We start from the raw sequence: 24,313 nt of genomic DNA on the forward strand, positions 1-24,313 counted from the left end.
AAAGTGTTACCCATGATGTAAATCATACCTCTATCTCGCTTGACCTGGCATCCTCAAAGATTGATCGGAAGGTCTTTCTTTGGACCGTAATATGGGCTTTTGGACAGGGTTAGAAAGAAAGGGTGGCATGAAGGCTCAAAATAATTTAAGATGAAAAGGGGTCAAAATTACAACTTTTGAAATCAGATCTTTTCAAAACCAAAACTTCTTCCCCAGTTTCTTTGAGTCTGGGGAATTTTTATTTTATTTTGATGGGACCGAACCGTAAGGCTGCCTACGTATCCTTAAAAGGAATCAGGTCGAACGTAGTTCAAAAGGAAGTTGTTTGTTTTTGTTGCTTTTCTTCTCTTTTTTCTTTTTTCCCTTTTTTTCTCTTTTTTCTTCTTTTTTTTTCTCTTTCTTTCTTTCTTTCTTTCTTTCTTTTCTCTTCTTTTTTTTCTTTTCTTTTTCCTTTTTTCATTTTTCTTATTTTTCATTCATTCATTTTTTTCATTCTCTAATTCTGCTACTGATTCCAAAAGAGGGGTATGAAAGAAAATAAATAAGGTTCAAAAGGGATAACAAAGGATAAAGTGTTTGGGTAGTGGAACAAAATGCCTTCGTCATTTCAACTTTGAACATGCCAAGTACAAAATACGACTGAAAATAAGCAAATAACTCATACATAGTACCTCTTGACCGCATCAGAATTAATAGACATCTCTACACATTTGCCTTCTACATCTGTTAAATACAAAGCACCATTGGGCAACACTCTTGTCACTATGAATGGCCCCTGCCAGTTTGGAGCGAACTTGCCTTTAGCTTCAGCCTGATGAGGAAGGATGCATTTCAATACCATCTGGCCCACTTCGAATTTCCGAGGATGCACCTTTTTGTTGTATGCTCTTGCCATTCTCTTCTGATACAATTGACCATGATATACTGCAGCCAATCTTTTCTCATCAATCAAACTCAACTGCTCTAGCCGGGTTTTGACCCACATCATCAATTTCAGCTTTTACAACGATCCGAAGGGATGGAATCTCAACTTCTGCAGGTATAACTGCCTCAGTTCCGTATACTAGCAAATAAGGAGTTGCACCTACTGAAGTGCGAACAGTAGTGCGATAACCTAGTAAGGCAAAAGGCAACTTTTCATGCCACTGCCTAGAACCTTGAACCATCTTACGAAGTATCTTCTTTATGTTCTTGTCGGCAGCCTCAACAACTCCATTTGCCTTGGGGCGGTACGGTGTGGAGTTTTGATGCATGATCTTGAACTGTTGGCATACCTCTTTCATCAAATGACTGTTGATATTAGCAGCATTATCTGTGATGATCACCTTGGGAATTTCGAACCGACAAATGATGTTTGAATGAACAAAATCCACCACTGCCTTCTTGGTCACGGACTTGAAAGTTACAACTTCGACCTACTTGGTAAAGTAATCAATGGCCACCAAAATAAACCTGCCCGTTTGACGCTGCCGGTTCAGTTGGTCTAATGACATCCATGCCCCAAGTAACAAAGGGCCAAGGTGAAGACATTGTGTGTAACTCAGATGGGGGAGAATAAATCAAATCACCGTGTACCTGACATTGATGACATTTGTGAACAAAGCTGATGCAATCTCGTTCCATGGTGAGCCAATAATAACCTGCTCGAAGTATCTTCTTTGCCAGCACATACCCATTCATATGCGGCCTGCAAACTCCAGAATGCACTTCGGCCATGATAGTTGAAGCTTCTTTAGCATCTATGCACCTCAGTAGTCCCAAATTTGGAGTCCGCTTGTACAAGATTCCCCTACTTAAGAAAAATCCACTAGCCAAACGTCGAATGGTTCTCTTTTGATCAATTGTGGCATATACTAGATATACCCTTCGATCTGATATATTCTTTGATATCATGGAACCAAAGTTTGCCATCGATTTTCTCTTCCGCCACATTACAATAAGCATGTTGATCACGAACTTGGATATGCATGGGGTCAACATAAGCCTTGTCCGGATGATGTAACCTTGACGCCAGGGTAGCTAAGGCATCAGCAATCTCATTATGAACTTTGGGAATATGTCTGAATTCTACCGACCTAAATCATTGACAAAGATCGTGCAGACACTGTCGATACGGTATGAGCTTCAAATCTTGAGTCTCTCATTCTCCTTTAATATGGTGAACCAACAAATCTGAATCTCCCAGAACCAGTATTTCCTGGACTCTCATGTCTATATCTAACCTCAAACCCAGAATGCATGCTTCGTATTCAACCATGTTGTTGGTGCAATAAAATCAAAGCTGGGCTATTACAAGGTAGTGTTGCCCTGTTTCAGAGATAAGTACAGCCCCTATTCAGACACCTTTCATGTTAGCAGCTCCATTGAAGAAGAGTTTCCAACCTGGATTTTCATCATGGTCAGCCTCGTCAACACACATGACCTCTTCATCAGGAAAATAAGTCTTCAATGGCTCATATTCATCATCTACCGGATTCTCGACCAAGTGGTCGGCCAAGGCTTGGGCTTTCATCGCGGTCCGAGTCACATAGATGATGTCAAACTCTGTAAGTAAAATATGCCACTTTGCAAGTCTTCTCGTAGGCATAGGCTTCTGAAAGATATACTTTAGAGGATCCATGCGAGAAATGAGGTAAGTAGTGTAGGACGATAGATAATGCTTCAACGTTTGTGCCACCCAAGTCAAGGCGCAACATGTCCTCTCAAGTAGAGTGTACTTAAACTCATAGGGAGTGAACTTCTTACTGAGATAATAGATTGTTTGCTCCTTCTTTCCCGTGATGTCATGTTGACCCAATACACAACCAAAAGAATTATCCAAGACTGTCAAAAAGAGAATTAAAGGTCTCCCAGGCTCTGGTAGGACTAGTACATGTGGATTCAACAGGTACCTCTTAATCTTATCAAATGCTTCTTGACACTCGTCAGTCCACTTGAGTGCAACATTCTTCTTCAGCAGCTTAAAGATGGGCTCACAGGTTGTCGTGAGCTGAGCAATAAACCTGCTAATGTAATTTAACCTTCCAAGCAGGCTCATCACCTCTATTTTGTTCTTTGACGGTGATAACTCTTGAATGGCTTTGATCTTTGACGGATCCAACTCAATACCGCGTCGATTGACCACGAATCCCAGTAGTTTCCCAGAGGGGACACCAAATGCACATTTTGCTGGATTGAACTTGAGGTTGTACCTACGGAGCCTTTGGAAAAACATCCTCAAATCCTTAACATGGTCAGACTGCTTCTTCGACTTTATGATCACATCATCTATATAAACCTCAATCTCCTTGTGTATCATGTCGTGAAATATGGTGGGCATCGCCCTCATATAGGTTGCTCCAGCATTCTTCAAACCAAATGGCATTACCCGGTAACAATATGTCCCCCATGGCGTGATGAACGCTGTCTTTTCTGTATCTTCCTCATCCATCAAGATCTGGTTATATCCCGCGTAACAATCCACAAAAGACCCAATCTCATGCTTGGCACAATTATCGATCAGAATGTTAATGTTCGGCAATGGAAAATCATCCTTTGGACTTGCTTTGTTAAGATCACGGCAATCAACACAGAACCTGGTCTTACCATCCTTCTTTGGTACTGGCACAACATTAGCTAACCAAGTGGGATATCGCGTGACCCGAATGACCTTTGTAGTAAGCTGCTTTGTGATTTCTTCTTTGATCTTCACACTCATATCAGTCTTGAACTTTCGCAAATTTTTCTTGACGGGAGGGAATGCTGGATCAGTTGGCAATTTATGAACTACCAGATTAGTGCTCAGGCCCGGCATAACGTTATATGACCATGCAAAAACATCTTTGTAATCAAACAATGTTTTGATTATCTCCTCCTTAACTTGCAGTTCTAAATGCACACTTATCTTGGTTTCCATAACATCATCCTGGTTCCCTAAATTGATTGCTTTAGTTTCACTCAAATTAGGCTTTGGTTTTTCTTCAAATTGTTTTAGCTCTTTACTGATTTCCTCAAATATTGTTTCTTCATCATATGCTATTTCATCATCATATTCTACTTCTTGGATTATTATTTCCGAATTAGATTGGCTTTTAAGACTCGGCTAAAAATTCTTCATGCATATCATGTCATTGCAACCAGCATAAAAAGAACAAAATGAAACACTATTAGGAATAATGGAAAATGGAAAATTGCATTTCATTGAAAATAAAAGGATAGAAAGGTTTGAACATCAAAACAAGCAAAAAATAAAAATCTAGATTACAAACAAAGCAAACTACCAAAACTCCTTCCTGGTGGGGAGAGGAGTAGTTTCCCAATTGCTAAGCTTTACATTTGGGCCAACGAGTTGCACATCTGCTTTATTAGAGCCTTCACCAACTTCTACCATATTGACCTCATCGAACAGACTTTGGAACCTCTTAATCAGCTCTTCATCAACATCGACCACAGGTTTTGGGATTTAGGAGGTTGGAGGTTTTTTGGCCACTGGCTTGACAAAAGACTTAGAGATGTGCGGGACAGGCTTGGGGAGTGACCATACCTTCTGTTTCAGATTTTTAACTCTTTTCACGTCCTTCTCTGTGGGCATGAATCCCAAACCAAATGTACTCGAATTCCCACTAGGGCGCACTAGATGCACAATACCCTGCAAAGATGAGCCCAGACCCTTGCCCGGCACAAAACCATTCTTCAACATTTCATTCGCTACCATGGCAGAAGCGGAGGATAGCTTAGGACCCGGAATGCATTTTCCTTCAGGAATCTTCTCAACAAACACTGTTTCGAAAGTTTTATAGACCCAAGGTCCCTTATCATCTTCAGCTTCGATAAACAGAACAATTGTGTCATTACAAGCTGACATGTCCTCATCACCGTGCACAACTATTTCCTGCCTGTCCCATTTTAACTTCACCATTTGGTGGAGAGAAGACGGGACCGCCTTAGCAGCATGTATCCAGGGCCTGCCCAATAGCAAATTGTAGGAGACAACCACATCTAATACTTGGAATTCCATGGTGAACTCAACTGGCCCTGTCGACAATTTGCTAATCTTCAAGCATTATATCTCCGACAGAATCTTTACCTCCCCCATCAAAGCCTCAAACACACACACTATTCAAGTGGATTATTTTGGTGCCAATCTTCAATTTTTGTAGAGTAGATAGGGGACAAATATTCGCACTAGAGCCATTGTCAACCAAAACCCTTGAGACAACAGAATCTTCACACTTCACCATGAGATAAAGAGCTCGGTTGTGTTCTGTACCCTCCATAGAAAGTTCATCATCTGAGAAAGTGATCTTGTTTACTTTGAAAATCTTGCTGGCTATCTTTTCCGAGTGATTCACTGTGATCTTATCAGGAACATGTGCCTCATTCAAAATCTTCATCAAGACCCTACGATGTTCATCTGAATGTATTAGCAAAGACAAAAGAGAAATCTAAGTTGGTGTTTTCCTTAACTACTCTACAACGGAATAATCCTACACTTTCATCTTTTTCAAGAACTCCTCAGCCTATTCCTCGGTGACCGATTTCTTTACTGGCATTTGGCTATCCTTGAATGGCTTGGCTTTCCTTAATTCTTATGGGGTGAAACATCTCCTAGATAGAGTCAATCCTCCAGTTTCATTAACTTCTTCCTCTATTTCTTTTCTTTTGTATGTCACTATCACTTGTTTGTAATTCCATGGAACATCCTTGGCATCAACCACTAGCAGCTGGGTTACTGGTTTAATAATTATAGGGGTAATAGGAGCCCCCTTCACAACTATGACAGGCTTACTTGGAATCCCTGGCACTACCACTTTTGAGCTTTCCGGACTTGCCCCAATATCTTTCGAAGGCCCTTTCACGACCAACACCGGTAGCTTCAAATTGAGCGAGCTCGGCTTTTTTGTCGCCCCTTCAACTGTCAAGGGCTTTGCTTTGGTAGAGTTTGGAGCTTTAACCAAATTACTTTCACTGGCTCGAATCATCATGACGGACTTAGAAAACTTCTTGGGCTCCCCATCCTTGTGAACTATTTCAATCATATGCATCTCTGCATGGGCTGGAAAAGGGTTTTGGTTGATGTTCAGGGTGTCTGGGTTTTGGACTACAATTTGGTTTGTATCAATGAGCTCCTGGATTGCCCTTTTCAAATGCCAGCATTTCTCTATGTCATGCCCTGGAGCATCAGAACAATAGGCGCATCTTAGGGAATAATCGAGGTTCTTTGGAGAGGAATTTAGTATCTTTGACTCAATCAGCCTCAAGACGTCTAACTACCTTAACCTTTGAAATAGACTAGCATAAGACTCTCCAAGCGGGGTAAAGGTTTGTTTCCACTGCTGCCTCTTTCTTCTATACTCCGGCCTTGATCGAAAATTTGAACCATTGGGGATTTGGTAGGGTTGTGGAGGTGGATAGGTATTTTGTGGAGTTGGGTAGGTATTTTATGGGGTTGGGGCACGCCATTGTGGGTAAGGAGGGGGTTGAGCATATGACTGTGCATGATGAACAAGGTATTGGGATGGCCTAGCTGAGTATTGGGGTTTTTACGGGGGAAAGTAATGCTGGGGTGGATTATATGGAGCTTGGGCATAGGTTTGAGGTCGGGGTGTACTGATAAGGTGAACCCCTTTAGCCATGCCATGACCCGGAGACAACCATAGTAACATCTTCCTTCTTCTTCTTGCCTAGCAGACTTCCGGTACCACTGTGGATTGCCTGGGTGGTTGCTTTTATAGTAGAATAGCTCATGATCTTGCTCGACTTGAGCCCCTCTTCCACCATTTCTCCCATCTTAACCACATCATTAAAAGACTTACCAATGGCTGAGATCAAGTGGTCATAGTAAGTGGGCTCCAGGGCTTGAAGAAAGTATTCAACCATCTCGTCTTCTTCCATCGAAGGATTGACTCGTACATCTTGCTCCCTCCATTGGAACCCATATTCTCTCAAGCTTTCACTGGGTTTCTTTTCCACCTTGGTCAAAGATAGGCGGTCCGGGACAATGTCTATATTGTACTGAAAGTGCCTGGCAAAGGCCTGAGCCATATCGTCCCATGTGTACCACTTGTTGGCGTCCTGGCGGGTGTACCATTCTAAAGCTACCCCACTCAGACTATGGCTAACGTACGCCATCAGTAATTTGTCTTTTCCCCCAGCGTCTCTCATTTTACTACAATAACCCCTCAGATGAGCTACAGGATCCCCATGTCCGTCATACAAGTCAAACTTAGGCATCTTGAACCCTACAGGCAGTTGGACATCAGGGAACAAACACAAAACCTTATAGTCCACACTCTTTACCTTCCTAAACATCTCCTCCTGCTCTGTGTTCTTGGGTGGTTTATCAGTTTCAACATGAGTCTCAAAGTGGGGAGTGTAGGAGTAAGGGTCTGGGACATTGAATGTGGGTTCCGGGGCATAATATTGGGTATCTTGAGCTGGGAATGCAGGCTCACTAGAGGATCGATGGAGGGTAGCTTGTGGAGGGGGTAAGAAAATAGGAGCAGATGTCGAAACATGGTACGAGGTTGTTTTGGCTGGTAGAGCCTGAAAAGTTTGGGCCGAAGTGCCGGGGTATTTGTGGTAAGTGGTAAAGCTCGGTGCGTGTTGTGGGGAGAGATCAATGGTATTGGGCATCTGGGATTGGGAGAGTGGTGGAATGGAAGCAGGGTTTTATGTGTAGTTGGTAGGGAATGAGGGTGGAGGGTGTCCCTTAATCCAAGCCTGATACATTTCCGCCATCTGATGTTTCAACCTTCGGACCTCCTCTTGCAGTTCCGATTCCGACTCAACAATCTCCCTTGGTGGGTCTACAGCTCCAATGTCTGTTTCATTGCTAACCATGACTGTTTGATGCTTTGATCGGGTGTTGTATGGATGACTTGCCAAGATGCCAACAAACTAACCACCTTCCTGAAAATTGAATAAAAATAACAGAGGACAACAACACAAAACCACCATGTTAGCATTAGGGATTTTATCAAATAATAATATCACGTTACGTGCAATGCACCTAGCAATAATTAATGGTTCTAAAATGCCTTTGAGGGTCGTAGGGTCATATGACATCATCCCAATTTGCTCATTTCAATCCTTCCTTCTCTTTCTTTTCTTGCACATCATTTTCTTCCCACTCTTTTCTTTTGGCTTATCACTTTCTTCTTTTCTTTCTCCTTTTTTTGGAACCAAAAATAGTTTGATCGAACCCGATGTAGGTTGCCTACGTATCATGTCCATCATGAATCAGACCAAGCGTAGTTCTGGAAAAGTGATGAAAAATAAACTAAAAATAAAATCTTTTTGGGATTTTCATTTTAAAACTTGTTAATATTAAAATACAATGGGAAGTACGATAATGAAAGGCCTGACAGACTTAACTATACTACGACAAACTCTGACACTACCTAAAGGACTCAGTACTCCTAGACAAGACATGAAAGTAAAAGACAAACATAAGACAATCCCAAAACATCTAAATAGAACGACTCCTCAAACTACTCCTGAATGCGACGGTCCTGGCTAGGACGGGTTTGATGAAGGTCCGGATGGCCCTATCAATCCTGTCGAATCTAAGCTCTGTATTATACCCTACAAGGACACTTCGAAGCTGGGAATGAGAATATTGGAATGTGCGCCTGCATCTGGAAGGCTGACTCTAGTAAGGTACTCACGGTGCTGTCCCATGTTCTCTACCAACCCTTCCAACTATGATCTTAGTGACTGAAGTGTAGTTCGAACCCCAACCCTTTCTACTGTATGGGCCTCCTCTTCATGGGTAAATTGATCCATCAACTGTCTAAGCAATATCTGCGAGGTGGCCTCCTCGTCAAATACTCTTCTAACACGTCGAGGCGATGGCCTGCTAACCTCCCGCTGAGTGGACTGTAGCCATATGAAGTACTCATGGGTATACCTAGGTGAATGTGGGTCAGCTGCTAAAGTATCCTTACCCATCTTCATTGCATGACGCCAATAGGTCTGGATGTTGTCCTCCCTATGAGGCATAGTGTCAAATTCCCTAATGAAGTCACGAGAATCAGGAATGTAGGGGACTTCTTGCCGCCTCCCTAACTGACGCATCACTCTAGCAGGGGTATATGGTCTAGTACACTAAAGTCCAATCAGTACCAAGAAGTCTTGCACACGAGATCCTGCTAAGATCACGTCCAAATCAATCCAAAGGTATGACCACAAAATCTTCTCTTCATTCAAGGACCCTAAATAATCAACCCAAGCCTGAACTCCAAGTGGTAAGGCAAACTTATCGAACGTCATTCTATGCTCGATGTACTTCACTCGATCTCTCAGACAACGGTCAATCACATCTTTCTCAAACATGGTGGCGGGATGTAAGTGTTCTATTATCCACAGCTGTAGCAACAAGTTGGTTCCCTCAAAGAACCTCCCACCTTCTTGAATCCTGGTCAAAGCACGATAGCTCTCTGCTAGAATTGTCGGAACCAAGGTGACTTTACTACTGTGTTTATCATGAAAAAGTGCAAAGGCTATTGACCCCAGGCGCGTGCTAATATGTCTACCCTCCAAAGGAAATACCAGAAGACCCAACAATGCAATAGAGAAGACCATAGGACACCTCTTCTTCCAAGAATCATATGATATGGAAAATTCATCTATGAAAGTCTCATACCTAGTAGGACGAGCAAACCTCTCGAATAAAAAGTCCAAAGGTACCCAAGATTGATCGAAACATCCCACGTGATTTTCTAAATCCATCCCTATGATCTTAAGGAACTTGGTGCTTGAATGAGCCCTTGTGTAAATCAAATCCTTGTCTAGGTATGGCAAGCGAGTTAACCCGGCTATCTCAGCTAAGGTGGGTGTCATCTCAAGATCCTCAAACTTGAATACTATTCCCTGTGGGTCCCAAAATGTCAACATTGCTTCTACAAGGTCGGGACGGGAGGTGATGTCCATCAAAGAAATAAGAGTCCCTAATTTACCCATCAGATCACGCTGCTCAAGTAATGTGAATATGTTCCACCATTTTACTAGTCTTCTAGGGACTTTGACCACCATTGATACTCTAGCATTGGTAAGTGGATTCATACCTGAATGGGGAAAACATGGTTAATGACTCAAGATATTATGTGACACCACAATATTTCCTACGGGACGGTTGGGCTATTTTTGCAAAATGGCCTAAGGGGCCGAAAATGGCTAAAAGTAAAAACTCAACAATGGTGACCTCAAAGACATGAAAATACCTCACCAAAGCTTATACAGATTCAAACTCCCAATAATCATAGCCCTAAATTAATTTGCTAAAATGACCCAATTTGCAAAAGCGGCCGATATGGCCAGAAGTGGCTAAAGATGCAAACTCAGAAAGGACGGACCTTAAAGTAATATGACACCTAGTTGTAGACTCAAGATTCTAAGATATGGGTAATTGAATCACTTTTGCAAAAATGACCCCATTTTGCAAGAATGGCTGATGTGGCCAAAAGTGGCTAGCCATGCAAGATTTGGCTAAGACCCCGCGAATCCAAGAACCTAAGACTTACTAAAAAAATCGGACCCTATGTGGGTTGCCTACGTATCCTGCCCCGAAAGACGAAATCCGGTTCGCATAGTTCGGGAAGATTGGATATGAGAGAAAGCTTAAAAATGACACTAATTTGGAAAAAATGTATTTTTGTTTTATTGAAAAATGATGGAAAATGTAAAATCTTTTTGGGTTTTCTTTTTCATTTTTTTGAATTTTTGGAAAATAATGGAGAAGTGTAAAATCTTTTTGGACTTTCTATTTTCATTTTTTTTTGTGAATTTTTGAAAAATGATGCAAAAGTGTAAAATCTTATTGAATTTTCTATTTCTCTTTTTTTTTTGGAAAATGATGGAAAAGTGTAAAATCTTTTTGGATTTTCTATTTTCAAATTTTTTTGATTTTTGAAAGATTATGAAAGAAAAATGCGAGTGGGCCCTGCTTGCTTCATTTTATATTTCACTCTCAAATATCTTTGGTCCGCCAAATGACCCATTTACCCTTAAAGAGATGCAACATGTAGCACATAGGGATGATTAAATGTCTTTTTGGGCCATAAGCCCATTTTGACATAATTTGGATAGGCCTCCTACAATGGGACACGGTGCCTGGGACCGAACCCTGATAGGTTTAAATGATATGATGCACATAAGCATGACCTAAAGGCTGACCTACGGTTTGGGTTCACTAGACAAGGCAATTCGGGGCGGCACATGGTCGATGGCGGCTGCTCTAGCTGTCCGCCCACTCCACGCTCCCACCCCACCCTCCTAAAGACACAGGTGTCTCACAAAAGGCCGTATACGCTCAAACGTACTCCGGAAGACTTGGTGCAGAAAGAAGACGTGAGGTTATGCAAATGATGACAATTATAAAGCAGTAAACACATAAAGCAAAAACTGTAAACACATAAACAACTAGAAAATAATAGCAAAATATAAAAATATAATAAAAATCAAGCAAAGCTAATGGAAAAGCATAAAAACCTCAACCAAATATTCTAAAAGCCAACAAGATCAGGTACTAGCTCGAACCTGCAAGTCCCCAACAGAGTCGCCAGAGATGTCACACCCCTTTTTTACAACCTCACTAACCCTCTTAAAATAATAAAAGATTTAGTAAAAGCTTGAAAAAGTGACAAAATTTTGTGTTCAAAAGGATTAACTCAGAGTCGCCACCTGACATTTGATTTCGGTGTGTCAGGTCACCGTTTTTTTTTTCTAAAAATAATTTTTCCTTTTAAAAACACTTCGGACTCTACAACTAAGTCTACACCAGAGATTCGGGTAAGGGGGTTCATTTGACTCAGGGAGAAGGTGTTAGGCACTCCCCAAGTCACGTAACGAGTACGGTTGCATACTTGATCTAGTCGGCTTTTAAAAATATTCAAGTTGAGGTAAAATCACGAAAAAGCAAAATAAGCACACACGAAGCTCGAGGTCGTCCCCACCTAAAAAAACAAAAATGAAATACTACGAGTTCTACTATCGATCTCCAAGTACAAATACTTCAGGGCATACCCCGGAATAAAACATATACAAATCCTTCGGGGCATTCTCCGGACAAATTTAACTAAGGGAATGATCTCTTGCCTCGAAACCAACAAAAATCCTGAGACTCGCCTACCCAAATGTGGTCAGCCTAAACATGCTACTAACAGGTAAGTTATAAAAGTAAAATAAATAAAAGAGTATTAAATAAAAGGAAAATTCAATTCATGTTCAAATTTAATTCGTTCTATTTAAACCCAACCCAACGATCCATATTCATCAACAAGAGATGTGTGCACAATATGATACAAAGCATTCGGAACAGACCAAAACAAAGGCGAAGCAAACAGAGAGCATTCTTAAAGCGTAACTCATAATATCTAATGCAAACAAAGAAATGGGCAAATGCCTAGCTGAAATTTTCGTTAATGACCGAGTAAGACAAAGCAAGGGAATGACCACAATTTAATATGAGTTGGCAAAGTTAACTGCAACTTTTACAATTTTGATTTTTTAACTACACTAAAAGGAAGATTCATGGCCATAATTGGATATTAATGTTACTAACATTGTAATTTTAAGCTCCAATCCATAAGACCATCTAAACCTCAAATCTACTTTTTCTTTTTCTGTTTTTTAAAAATACTACTCATGTGAAAGTACCCCTTCATTTAACAGTGTATTCTAATCACATTATAAAATACTTATAAAAGGGCAGAACACTAGAATATTCCAAATCTTACACAAAGCTAGTAAAAGAAATAAACGCCAAGAATGAAAGGAAAATACTAATAGATTCAATGTCTCAAGAATTGGATTCCAGTAAATGCTTGAAGGAAATTCAGTCATGTTTTCATTTGTGACTAAAATTGGCTATATGAGCAGAGAATCACGCTTTCAACCAACAACGAAGGCCTCATTGTAGGTAAAAATAGTAAAACATAACTTGTCAACTATATTTATAAAACATGAAATTAAACCAACCAATTCAAACTATTAAGGAGGCACCAACAGATCTTTGTCAACAAATAAACTAAGACAACAAATCCAATGGTTTCCATATTCATCGTGTAAAACTCAAAACGATTAAACACTAATATTCCAAATAGTCACATACCAAATCAATGATCAAAGAGTGAGATCGAACTACAATCCGACATGTCTAAACCAAGCATATTCCCATCACTAACATGTATAAACACAGGAGTAAAATAGAGCAAGTAACAGAAGAAGATTGCATCTAAATAAATTGAACGAAGAGGGGGGAAGTAAGGTGAACCTGTGAGGAAAGTTGCCTTCAATATAACAGTAGAAAAAGCAACAAATACATACTCCTCGATTCTGGAATCCTATGAGAAATAACGACAAAATCGAATGAACCGCGATTAAGACCACAACCAGACCTCGGACGACAAGCAGGAACTCTAATCGGCTCCAAACCTCGGCTTAATCATGCAACTTCAACCATTTTCGGAAAATAGAAATTGAATGGAAGAAATTAAAATATTTTTTTTGGGGGGGGGGTGTTTTCTGATTTTTGAAATGGAAACCAAATTCGATCAAAACCTAAACTCAACTATTTTTCTTTTTTTTTTCTTTTTCTGAAATGTAAACCAAAAAAGAAATCTGAGAAAAACTCAAAGAATAATAGAACCCTTTTTTGTTCTCACAGTTTCTCCTCTATCTTTTTCTCTTCCCGAAAATTCTGTCCAAGACCCAAATATATAGGCAGCCTAGAAGCTTCTCCTTCCTTCCTCTCCAAGAAAACCGAAAAATCTCAACAAAATTCCCAGAAAATCAAAACAAAAATCGAAAAATCTCTTCTATTGGTGAGATAAGAAAAATGGAGGGAGTAGATCGAGTGCAACTCAATCCTATGCACCCCATTTTTCCTATTTTTGCCTAAAAGAGTAAATCTGAAGATGAAAAATAGGAAGAAAATGCGTAGAATAAATTACTAATGATGAGGGGGGGACCATGAGGGGACCAATGCTTACGTGGAAGGAATTTCCGGTGGGTTTGGGAGGTGTCACGGCGGCAGAGGCGTGTGAAGGGTGGGGCGCCGATTTGGTATTCTTTGATTAGGTTAGGGTTAATGAAGATTAAGTTTTTATATGGGGGTGTGGGGATTAATCGTGGTCGTTGGATTCAGGGGTTTTGGATGGCTAAGATTAAAACAAATTAGGGCGGGTTGGCGGGTACTTGGGGCGGGTCAGGCGGGTTTCATGGGGGAGGTAGGTTGTTGGGTTGTTTGGGGCGGGTATGGAGGAAATTGGGCTGCTGAAATTCCACAAAATTGGGCCAACTTTATCTTAAATTGAAATCTAATTAAAATAACTACCCCAAAATCATTCTTCCTTTGAATAAAATAAGAGTATTGTAAATTATTAGTAAGGAATAAAATATAGAACTAAATTAAGGTAAACCGCAATATAAAGTGTAGATATTTTGTATTTCCAGAGATTATACTAAAATAAGAATAAAGAAAAATACGTTAAAGTCATGGCAAAACTAAAATAATATCGCTATATAAAAATATTAATAACCTAATATTAAATAGAAATAAGATAAAACATGAAACTAGTTTTGTATTTTTCAATTTTTGTGCCTTAAAAAATAGAATTATAATTAAAAATGAAGTGAAATTCTATAGAAATAACTCAAATAAATATCCTAAAAATACTAGAACTTTTAAAAGTAATTCTAATGTGTGGGTCAAAAAATTACATGTCTACATCCAATTGTTTTGTAATTGCTCGTCGTCTATCGTGCCAAGTTTGTAGGATCCTTTTCCAACGATATTGAAAACCTGATATGCTCTCTCCCAGTTCAGACCAAGTTTTCTTTCGTTTGGGTCTTGAGTATTGAGGGTGACCTTTCTCAGAACTATGTCCCTAATTTTAAAGTGTCGAAGATTGGCTCTTCGTTTGTAATACCTTTCGATCCACTGTTTCTGTGCAGCCATTCGAACTAGGGCGATTTCCCGTCTTTTATCTAGTAATCTGAGGTTCGTATTCATAGCCTCATGATTTGATTCTTCCGTTGTATACCAAAACCTGAAGCTAGGTTCCCCGACTTCGACCGGGATCAGAGCTTCGACGCCATAGAACAAAGAAAATGGTGTTGCCTCCGTACTGAATTTCGACGTCGTTCGATACGCCCAAAAGACCACAGGAAAAATTTCTCTCCATTTTCCTTTAACATTGTTCAATCTTTTATTTAGATTTTGTATGATGGTCTTGTTTGTCGATTCGATCTGTCCGTTCCTTCTAGGATGATACGACGTTAATAGAATCCTTTTTATTTTGTGGTCTTCGAAAAACTTTGTCACTTTGCTGCTGACAAATTGCTTTCCATTGTAGCATACGATCTCTGCAGGCATCCAGAATCAACATATAATGTGGTCCCAGATGAAGTCTATGACTTCCTTTTCTCTAACTTTCTCGAAGGCCTGTGCTTCAACCCGCTTAGAAAAATAGGCAGTCATAAACAAAATAAATTTAGTTTACCTGGGGCCGATGGTAGAGGGCCGATGATATCCATTACCCATTTAATGAACGACCACAGGGATAGGACCGAGTGGAGTTGTTCTCTGGGCTGGTGAATCATCGATGCATACCTTTGGCATTTGTCGCATCTTCGAACAAACTCTTTTGTATCTTTTCCATATCGGCCCAATAATACCCTGCTTTGACGACTTTACGAACCAATGACTTGGCACCAGAATAATTTCAGCAAATGCACTTGTAAGTTTTCCATAGAACGTGATCAGTGTCTCCTGCTCCCAAACATATCGCCAATGGTCTATCGAACATTCTCCTATACAATATTCCATCCTTGTCCAATGTGAATCGACGGCCTTCATGCGCAGAGCCCTTGATTCCTTAGGATCCGATGGAAACTTTCCATTATTTAGGTATTCGATATACTTATTCCTCCAATCCCAGGTTAGGCTTGTGGAGTTTATTTCGGCGTGACCTTATTCGATTATTGACCTCGATAATTGTACGACAGTCCCTGAGCTAAGTTCGTCATCTTCGATTGATGACCCTATATTTGCAAGGGCATTGGCCTCGCTATTTTGCTCATGAGGTATGTGCTGTAGGGTCCATTCTTTAAATCTATGTAGAGACACCTGTAGCTTATCCAAGTACCTCTATATTCAATCTTCTCGAACCTCAAAAGTTCTGTTGACTTGATTTACCTCAAGTTAGGAGTCACACTTGGCCTCGATGACATCTGCTCCCAATCTCTTAGTTAGCTCGAGACCTGCAATCATGGCCTCATACTCGGCCTCACTGTTAGTTAATTTTGAAGTTTTGATATACTGTCTAATAGTATTACCTGTGAGTGTCTTCAAAACGATGCCTAGCCCAGACCCCTTCATGTTAGAAGCGCCGTCTGTGAAGAGGGTCCACACCCCCGATAATGTACCCAATTTTAATAATAGTTTCTTTTCGACCTCGGGTACGAGGGCTAGTGTGAAGTTGGCCACGAAATCTGCCAAGATTTGAGACTTGATGGACGTTCGGGGTTGACACTCGATATCGTACCCACTGATCTCGGCGGCCCATTTGGCCAATCAACCCAAGAGTTCGTACTTATGCAAAATATTGTGAAGGGGATAGGTAGTCACCACACAAATTGGGTGACATTGAAAATATGGTTTTAATTTCCTAAAGGCGCTTATTAAAGTGAGCGCCAATTTTTCTAAGTATGGGTCTCGGGTCTCGGCCTCACCTAGGGTCCGAGTAGCATAGTAAACAGGAAATTGCGTACCTTGCTCTTGCTATCTCCAAGACCGCCAAATATAAGTAGAGTTGCTCGTCCGCTTTCGGGGTGTGAAGCAAGGCGGGTTCGACAGGTACCGCTTCAGTTCTTCCATGGTTTGTTGACATTCCAGGGTCCATGCAAAATTGTTTTTCTTCTTGAGTAGTGAGAAGAACCGGTGGCTCTTATATGAGGACCTCGAAATAAATTGACCTAGGGTAGCTATGCTCCCTATTAACCTCTGTACAACCTTAGCTTTATCAACAACTGTGATTCTTCGATTGCCTTGATTTTATCGGGGTTGATCTTGATTCCCTGATTTGATACTATAAAGCCGAGGAACTTGCCCAAACCGACCCCAAATGCACATTTCTCCGGGTTGAGAATCATGTTGTACTTTCTTAGTATGTCGAAGGTCGCCTGCAAATGTTTTAAATGGTCCTTTGCTCGTAGGGACTTAAATAACATATCATCAATATAAACCTCCATTGATTTACCTATTTGTTCTTCGAACATTCGATTTACTAGGCGTTGATAAGTGGCACCAACATTTTTTAGTCCAAACGGTACTACGTTATAACAATAGGTGTCGTATTTAGTGATGAACGAAGTCTTTTCCTAATCCTACGGGTTCATTTATGTTTGATTGTACTCAGATTAGGCATCGAGAAAACTAAGGATCTCGGGGCTGACTGTGGCATCGATCATGCAATCGATATTCGGCAAAGAAAAAGAATCTTTAGGGCATGCTTTGTTTAAATCTTTGTAGTCTACGCACATTAATATTTTACCTCCCGAATGGACCCTATTTTGAGAAGTTTGGTTACCTTGTCTTTGATGAATGCATGCTTAACCTCGAACTGGGGCCTTCTCTTTTGCTTTACCGGTCAGAACTTTGGGTCCAAGCTCAATCGATAGGTAGTAATCTCCATTGGGATCCCTGTCATGTCAAGATGGGACCAAGCAAAACAATCCATATTTTTGATAAGGAATTTAATGAGTTTTTCCCTGAGCTCGGGGGTTAATCCTATGCCCAGGTATACCCTTCGATCGGGTAGATGCTCAATCAGTATGATTTATTTCAGCTCTTTGATCATTGACTTCGTTGCATCAGAATCATCGGAGATTATGAATGTTCGAGGTATCATATAATCATCATCATTGAAAGTTTCCTGCTCATCCGATCGAGCTGAGGCTGATAACTGTGGTTACTATTTGACTTATTGCTTTCCCTTTGACTCTGGTACCTTTGTAGCTGAAAGCGCCGATACCGGTATCACCTCATCAATTGTAAACATTTTTTTGGCGGTGGGTTGTTCACCGTACACCGTTTTGACTCTTTCTGATGTTGGGAACTTCAGAACTTGATGAAGTGTTGAAGGTACTGCCCTCATGTTATGGATACAAGGCCTCCCGAGCAGAGCGTTGTATCTCATGTCACCCTCGATCACATGGAATTTTGTTTCTTGGATAGTCCCAGCCACATTCACTAGCAAAATAATTTCTCCTCTGGGGGTTTCACTCGCCATGTTGAAGCCCTTAAGTCCTCGAGCTGCGTACACAATTTGATCTTGCAGGGCGAGTTGTTCTACGACCCTTGATCAAATAATAGTGGCCGAGCTACCTGGATCAATCAACGCACGTTTAACTTGAATTTTATTCATAAGGATAGATATTACCAGTACGTCGTTGCGAGGTTGCTCGATTCCTTCTGCATCCTCGTCGGTAAAGGACAAGGTTTCTTCTGGTAAGTAGTCCCGAGTTTGATTTTCCCTCATGATTGTCACCTTGGTGCATTTAAATACCGGTCCTTGAGGAACATCGACTCCTCCAATCATGTGAATCACATGTTGTAGCTCTTCCTGCTAGTTCTGTCTGTTCGAATCTTTGTTTTTGAAATAGTTCTTGGCTCGATCTTAAGAATTCTCGAAGGTGACCCTCGTTGAATAGATGGGATACCACCTCCCTCAACTATCTACAATCTTCGGTTCTATGACCATGGGTACCATGGTATTTGCACATTTGATTAGGGTTCCTTTGAGCTGGATCAGTTTGTAAGGGTCTGGTCCATCTAGTATCCTTAATCCGTCCAATGGCTTATACAATATGTGATGCTTTGATGCTGAAGTTGTATTCTGACAGTTGAGGTGCTTCTTTGGATTCGACATCCCTATCGAAACCACTATTGCTCGTGAGCCCCTGGGAACTCTGTTCCTGATCATTCCTTCTATCATTTCGTACGAGGTTACGTCCAGGCTTGTTACTTCTCTGATATCCAATGTATGGCTGGTATCTGTCTCTATTCGATCGTGATTCCCAATCGACGTCCCTTTTAACTCTGTCCACGGGCTTGTTGGGATAAATCGGACCAATTGAAGTCCCCAATTAGTCGTCTTCGACCCTAATCTTTGACTGATACCGATTGTGTACATCGGCCCAAGTGACAGCTAGATATTCGATCAAATTTTGCTTCAACTATTGTGAAGATATGGAACTCCGAGTGTTGAGACCTTGTGTAAAAGCTTGAACAGTCTAGTCGTCGGTGACTGGAGGCAAATCCATTCTCTCCATTTGGAACCGAGATACGAATTCTCTAAACATCTCGTTATCTTTCTGCCTTACCTTAAAGAGGTCTGATTTTCTTGTTGCAACTTTAATGGCTCCGGCATGGGCCTTCACAAAAGAATCTGCGAGCATAGAAAACAAATCAATAGAGTTAGGTGGTAAGTTATGATACCATATCATGGCACCCTTCGATAAAGTTTCTCCAAACTTTTTCAATAGAACAGATTCAATCTCATCATCTTCTAAGTTATTCCCCTTTATTTTGCATGTGTAAGAAGTGACATTCTCATTGGGGTCGATGGTTCCATTGTATTTGGGAATTTCTGGCATGTAATTTTTTTCCGGAATGGGCTTCGGAGCCGCACATGGAGGGAAAGGCTTATGCACGAACTTCTTCGAATCCAAACCCTTTCGAATCGGTGGTGCCCTCGGTATTTGGTCAACTCGGGAGTTGTACGTTTCTACCTTTTTGTCATTTGCCTCTATTTTTTTTCCACATGATTCAATCCATTTAGTGAGCTCCTTGAGCATTTTTGTAATGGCGGGGTCAGTCCCCAACTCATTGGCGTTCGATCTCTCTGGTACAGGTTCATCTCTATGAGCAACTTCTTGTGATGGTTCGAGCTCGATTCTGCTTGGTGCTCGATTTTGGTTTTGGATTTGTGCTATCGCAGCTTGTTGAGTCTACAACATCTCGAATATCATTCGAAGGATAATTCCGCCCTCTTTACCACTCTGTGCATTCTGATCGGCTACTCGAGCATCTTTACAGATGTTATTTTTAGGATCGACGCCCAAATTTCCATTAATGGCAACATGGGAGCTGACGTCAATTGGGTTCATAGATGGTGGTCCATCGGGGTTGACTGGAGGTACTCCGTTTCCCGGGGCGGTTATATTTTTGTTCTCGCCCTAAAGACCAAGGTCGTTGTCTGTATGTGTGGGTGCTATTTGAGAGTTCGACATGTTGATCCTGAAATCAAAGATACTTACAAGAACAAGCGTAAAACAATGTGTGTTATGAGAATTAATACCAGGTAATCACTATTATCCTTAGCCCCACGATGGACGCCAAACTATTTACCCTAACAACTGGATAACAATCAAACTTAAAATGTGATTTTAAGGACACATGATTTCACCTAATACCAATTGATGAGTATGAAGATTAATAATAGAAATTGACAATAAGATAAAGCAAACTAGTATTTGAATGGAATTCGGCCCTCAAGCATGGATACCCTCGAACTGATTGATGCAAGAACAATTAAAAATATAACAAGCTGATGAACAAGAATATGAGCTAAAGAGAAAGTGTTATACTGCTTTGATACGTGAGAACAATGTCTCTTACAAATTATTAGAACCCTCTTTATATAGTAGATGAATCCTATCTATGATACAATTCTACTTATAGTAGTAAATCTCATGATTAACTAAACAACCGCCTTTTGATTTGATCTGTTTCGAGATTTTCGCCACGATCTTCGACCAGTCACAGATATCTCGTCTTTCCGTTCGGTCTTGCTCGATGTCTGTCCTGCTCAACCTCGATCATTATCGGTTTCGATCTTGCTAGGTACCTCGAATCCGAACTCGGTGTCTTATCCTCACGCTTCGATCTGATCTATCACTGGATCGATCTTCGATCCTTAAAATCGGGTGAACCCGATTTTAACCGTATACACGGCTATATATGTTTTTTTTGCATGGATTAAAGTGGTGTTTTCAAAACTGCTTCAGTGGTCTTGAGAGCTTGATATATTGGTACTTGTAAGGAACATAAGCTGAAAAGAGTTTCATGGTGTTACAGCTTGTTTGGATGGTTGTTACCTGTTATTTTATAATGTATCGTATCATATTGTATTGTGTCGTACTGTGTTGTACTATATTGTTTAATGAATAAAATATTTGGATAGATTGTATCGTTTACCGTTGTTTCATGAGGTCACGCACCAATAATACGAAGAATAAAGTTGCAACATTACCAAGAAAAAATAGGATACAAAGTAAAATTATTGTATAAAAAAGCAGGATAAAGAATATAATATGATTATTTAATAATAAGGAACGACAAGATGAGGTATGCGTACACTCCACCCGTGGGATTATACTGGGTGTTGTTGTTGTTGTTGAAGGGCAAGATGAAAGAAAAAATAAGGTAATAATGTCACCACACCAAATTTATCGTTTCATAAAGTGACACTTTTCATACGTAACGACAGATTTAACTATACATATAATAAATTTGAGCGGCTACTAAAACGCAAGTGTAGTCAAAGTCCTCTCTCAATTGTAGTCAAAGTCAATTGTCATTTTTAAAATAGCACGTTACTTAACAAAGTCAATCACATTGTATAGCCAGCAATTACTGGTAGAAAAGTCAATTATTGCAATTATAGTCGTTCTATTTCTCTCACACCAACTCCCTCCACCCCCCCAAACCCCCCCCCCCCCAAAAAAAAAAAACAGAGAAATTCACTCAAACTAATGCCAAACATATTTGTACTATTTTAATGAACTTCTCTTATAGCTAATATAAATATATAATAGTTTGTGTAGAACAGAGAGATAAATACAAATTCGTTTTCTTGAGCCGAGGGTCTTTCAGAAGCAACTTCTTTATTCTTCGGGATAGGAGTAAGATCTGCATACACTCTACCCTCCGCAGGCTCCATTTATAGGAACTCACTAGATTGTTGTTGTTGTTGATAGATATAAACACAAACAAAAAAGAAAATGGAGGTCGGAGCTTAAAAAAGTTAAATTTAAGTTACGTGCATTAACATATAAATCTTCATTACAAACTTGATATATAGTAACCTAAAACGGGAAAGTCATAATATTTTTAGAGAAAAATTTCTTTACACAGTCAGCGCGTACAATATAAAACCAATCGTGTTATGTATTTCCTAGTTCAAATTACAAGAGGCCTTATCCAAATAAAATCCAAGTTGATAACATATATCTTAATTAGGCATGTGAAAACACTAAATAACCACTAGAAAATGTTTCCTAAGTTTGGATAATACCAGCCGAAGTAGAAGAATTTTGTTCAAAGAGTAGTGCTATGGGACCCATTTGTCCATACAATTTTTTTTTCGATTTTTTTTTTAAAATGTTTGTATGTGAAATTTTATAAGTTTTTTAAAAAAAAATCGAACATAAAATTTTCAAAAACCAAAAAATGGTTTTGACCACTTTTTCAAAAAAACTTTTTTCCCCACTCACAAAACTATAAAATTACACAATTTCATATTCCAATACCATTTTTCAACTTAAATCAAAATACTTTTTTTGAAAAAAAAGAAGTTACGATTTTTATGTCCAAATGCCTACTAAAATTGCCAATCTTATGCCCATCACCCCTATTATAAATATTCAAGCTCTAAACTTTCATTTCTCAAACCAATTTAAGTTGCAAATATTATTTTAAGCTAAAATGTCTTTCCAAAATCTTCTTTACTTCTTGTTTCCCTTTGTTTTTCTTCAACATTTTGCTTTATGTCAAGAACAAGTAGTTAGATCAGCCTATTGGCTTTCTAGCTTCAATTTCTCAGCTTCTGAAATTGAATCCAAATATTTCACTCATATTTTTTGTGCATTTGCTGATATTAATCCCAAAGATTTTCAAGTCTCCATTTCCTCATCAAATATATCACCATTTTCCACCTTCACAAAAAATGTTCAACAAAAAAACCCTTCAATTAAAACCCTATTGTCAATTAAGGATTCTAATTTTGTCACTTTTTCTACCATGGCTAGTAATCCAACTTCTCGGAAAAAATTCATCGATTCATCGATAATTTTAGCTAGATCTTTTAATTTCCATGGTTTAGATCTTTATTGGACTTACCCTAAATCAAATTCAGACATGATCAACTTAGAAATTCTTATAAAAGAATGGCAATCCGCGATAATCTTGGAAGCTAAATCATCAAGTAAACAAGCATTGTTACTAAGTTTAGCAGTTTATTACAAACCAAAAATTAATGGTACTTTGAATTACCCTTCAAAGTCATTAGCAAAAAGTCTAGATTGGATTAATCTAATGGCTTATAATTTCACTTCTCCTAATCTTTCGCGTGTAACGCGACCTCATGCAGCATTATTAGATCAAGATTCTGGAAAAAATATTAGTGGAAGTGCTGGAATTGAAAATTGGATTAAATCTGGAATTCCCTCTAAGAGAATAGTATTAGGTTTACCATTTTTCGGTTACGCATGGAGATTATTGAATAGAAAAAATCATGATTTAAATGCACCGGCCAGAGGACCTATTGGTGGTGGAGATGGATCAAAGGGGTATAAAGAAATAAGTGAATTTTGTGTCAGGGCAACAATAACATTTGATGCTGATATTGTTGGGAATTATTGCTATTTGGGAACAACATGGATTAATTTTGATGAATTTAATACCATTTTTACTAAAGTTGCTTTTGCTAAGAAGAAGGGATTGCTCGGTTATTTTGCATGGCATGTTGGGGTGGATAATAAGTGGACTCTTTCTCAAGAAGGTTAGTAAATTAATCTGTTTTTACGTTATCAGTGCAATTTAACTTGTTATAATAAGTTAATTTTCTATAAAAGTTATTTATTTAATTAATTTTAATTATCTTATATTTTAATGTAAAAACACTTCGCACAGTCAGCATAAAAGAAATTACATTCAATTACTATAGATTTTGGTTAATTAAATTAATTTTCTTCTAATTTTTATCCTTGTTATTTTGGCAGCATCACAAGCTTGGGAAGCATAGGTTGGATTTCTCTTTTTGGTTATAATTGGATTATTTGGCCTTGGGACATCTTTATTGCGGTCTACTTTGACTGGGAGATTTGTTAATAAATAAATAAATAAATAATAAATAAAAACATTGAATAGGAGAGATGATATTCAAAGTAGCTTGAACTCTTTTGTCTTTTTTATTTGATCCATAAATTTCCACATATACTACAATAAAAGCTGTGTGATGTACTGCACGTTTAGATTAAGCTGGTTATG

At 39.4% G+C, this 24,313-nt stretch overlaps 3 protein-coding genes across 3 annotated transcripts; 1 reads left to right on the forward strand and 2 right to left on the reverse strand.

Annotated features, from left to right (window-relative positions):
• Nucleotides 1-658: 658 nt before the first annotated feature.
• Nucleotides 659-985, reverse strand: LOC138880731 (uncharacterized). Its single transcript, XM_070160904.1, has one exon. It carries the CDS (start codon nucleotides 983-985, stop codon nucleotides 659-661), a length of 327 nt encoding a protein of 108 aa, XP_070017005.1.
• Nucleotides 986-2,335: 1,350 nt separating this feature from the next.
• Nucleotides 2,336-7,614, reverse strand: LOC138880732 (uncharacterized). The gene is made up of 6 exons (XM_070160905.1): nucleotides 6,795-7,614; nucleotides 5,582-6,151; nucleotides 5,165-5,392; nucleotides 4,523-5,013; nucleotides 2,746-3,904; nucleotides 2,336-2,544 (listed from the first exon to the last, which is right to left on the reverse strand). Exons 1-6 carry the CDS (start codon nucleotides 7,612-7,614, stop codon nucleotides 2,336-2,338), a joined length of 3,477 nt encoding a protein of 1,158 aa, XP_070017006.1.
• Nucleotides 7,615-22,758: 15,144 nt separating this feature from the next.
• Nucleotides 22,759-24,313, forward strand: LOC104214122 (class V chitinase-like). The gene is made up of 2 exons (XM_009763747.2): nucleotides 22,759-23,825; nucleotides 24,046-24,313. Exons 1-2 carry the CDS (start codon nucleotides 23,066-23,068, stop codon nucleotides 24,066-24,068), a joined length of 783 nt encoding a protein of 260 aa, XP_009762049.2. The 5' UTR covers nucleotides 22,759-23,065; the 3' UTR covers nucleotides 24,069-24,313.

Source organism: Nicotiana sylvestris, chromosome 11 (genome assembly GCF_000393655.2).
Source record: "Nicotiana sylvestris chromosome 11, ASM39365v2, whole genome shotgun sequence".
NCBI classification, from domain to species: Eukaryota; Viridiplantae; Streptophyta; class Magnoliopsida; order Solanales; family Solanaceae; genus Nicotiana; species Nicotiana sylvestris.

Bases quoted from the DNA above. Each gene is read 5' to 3' on its own strand.
- LOC138880731 (XM_070160904.1), bottom strand. From the start codon at position 985: ATGTGGGTCAAAACCCGGCTAGAGCAGTTGAGTTTGATTGATGAGAAA.
- LOC138880732 (XM_070160905.1), bottom strand. From the start codon at position 7,614: ATGCCCAATACCATTGATCTCTCCCCACAACACGCACCGAGCTTTACC. The intron at 5,393-5,581 runs GTTTCACCCCAT...TAATACATTCAG, and splicing joins ATTGACTCTATCTAGGAGAT to ATGAACATCGTAGGGTCTTG. The intron at 3,905-4,522 runs GTATGGTCACTC...TTAGGGAACCAG, and splicing joins TTAAAAATCTGAAACAGAAG to GATGATGTTATGGAAACCAA.
- LOC104214122 (XM_009763747.2), top strand. From the start codon at position 23,066: ATGGCTAGTAATCCAACTTCTCGGAAAAAATTCATCGATTCATCGATA. The intron at 23,826-24,045 runs GTTAGTAAATTA...TTATTTTGGCAG, and splicing joins GTGGACTCTTTCTCAAGAAG to CATCACAAGCTTGGGAAGCA.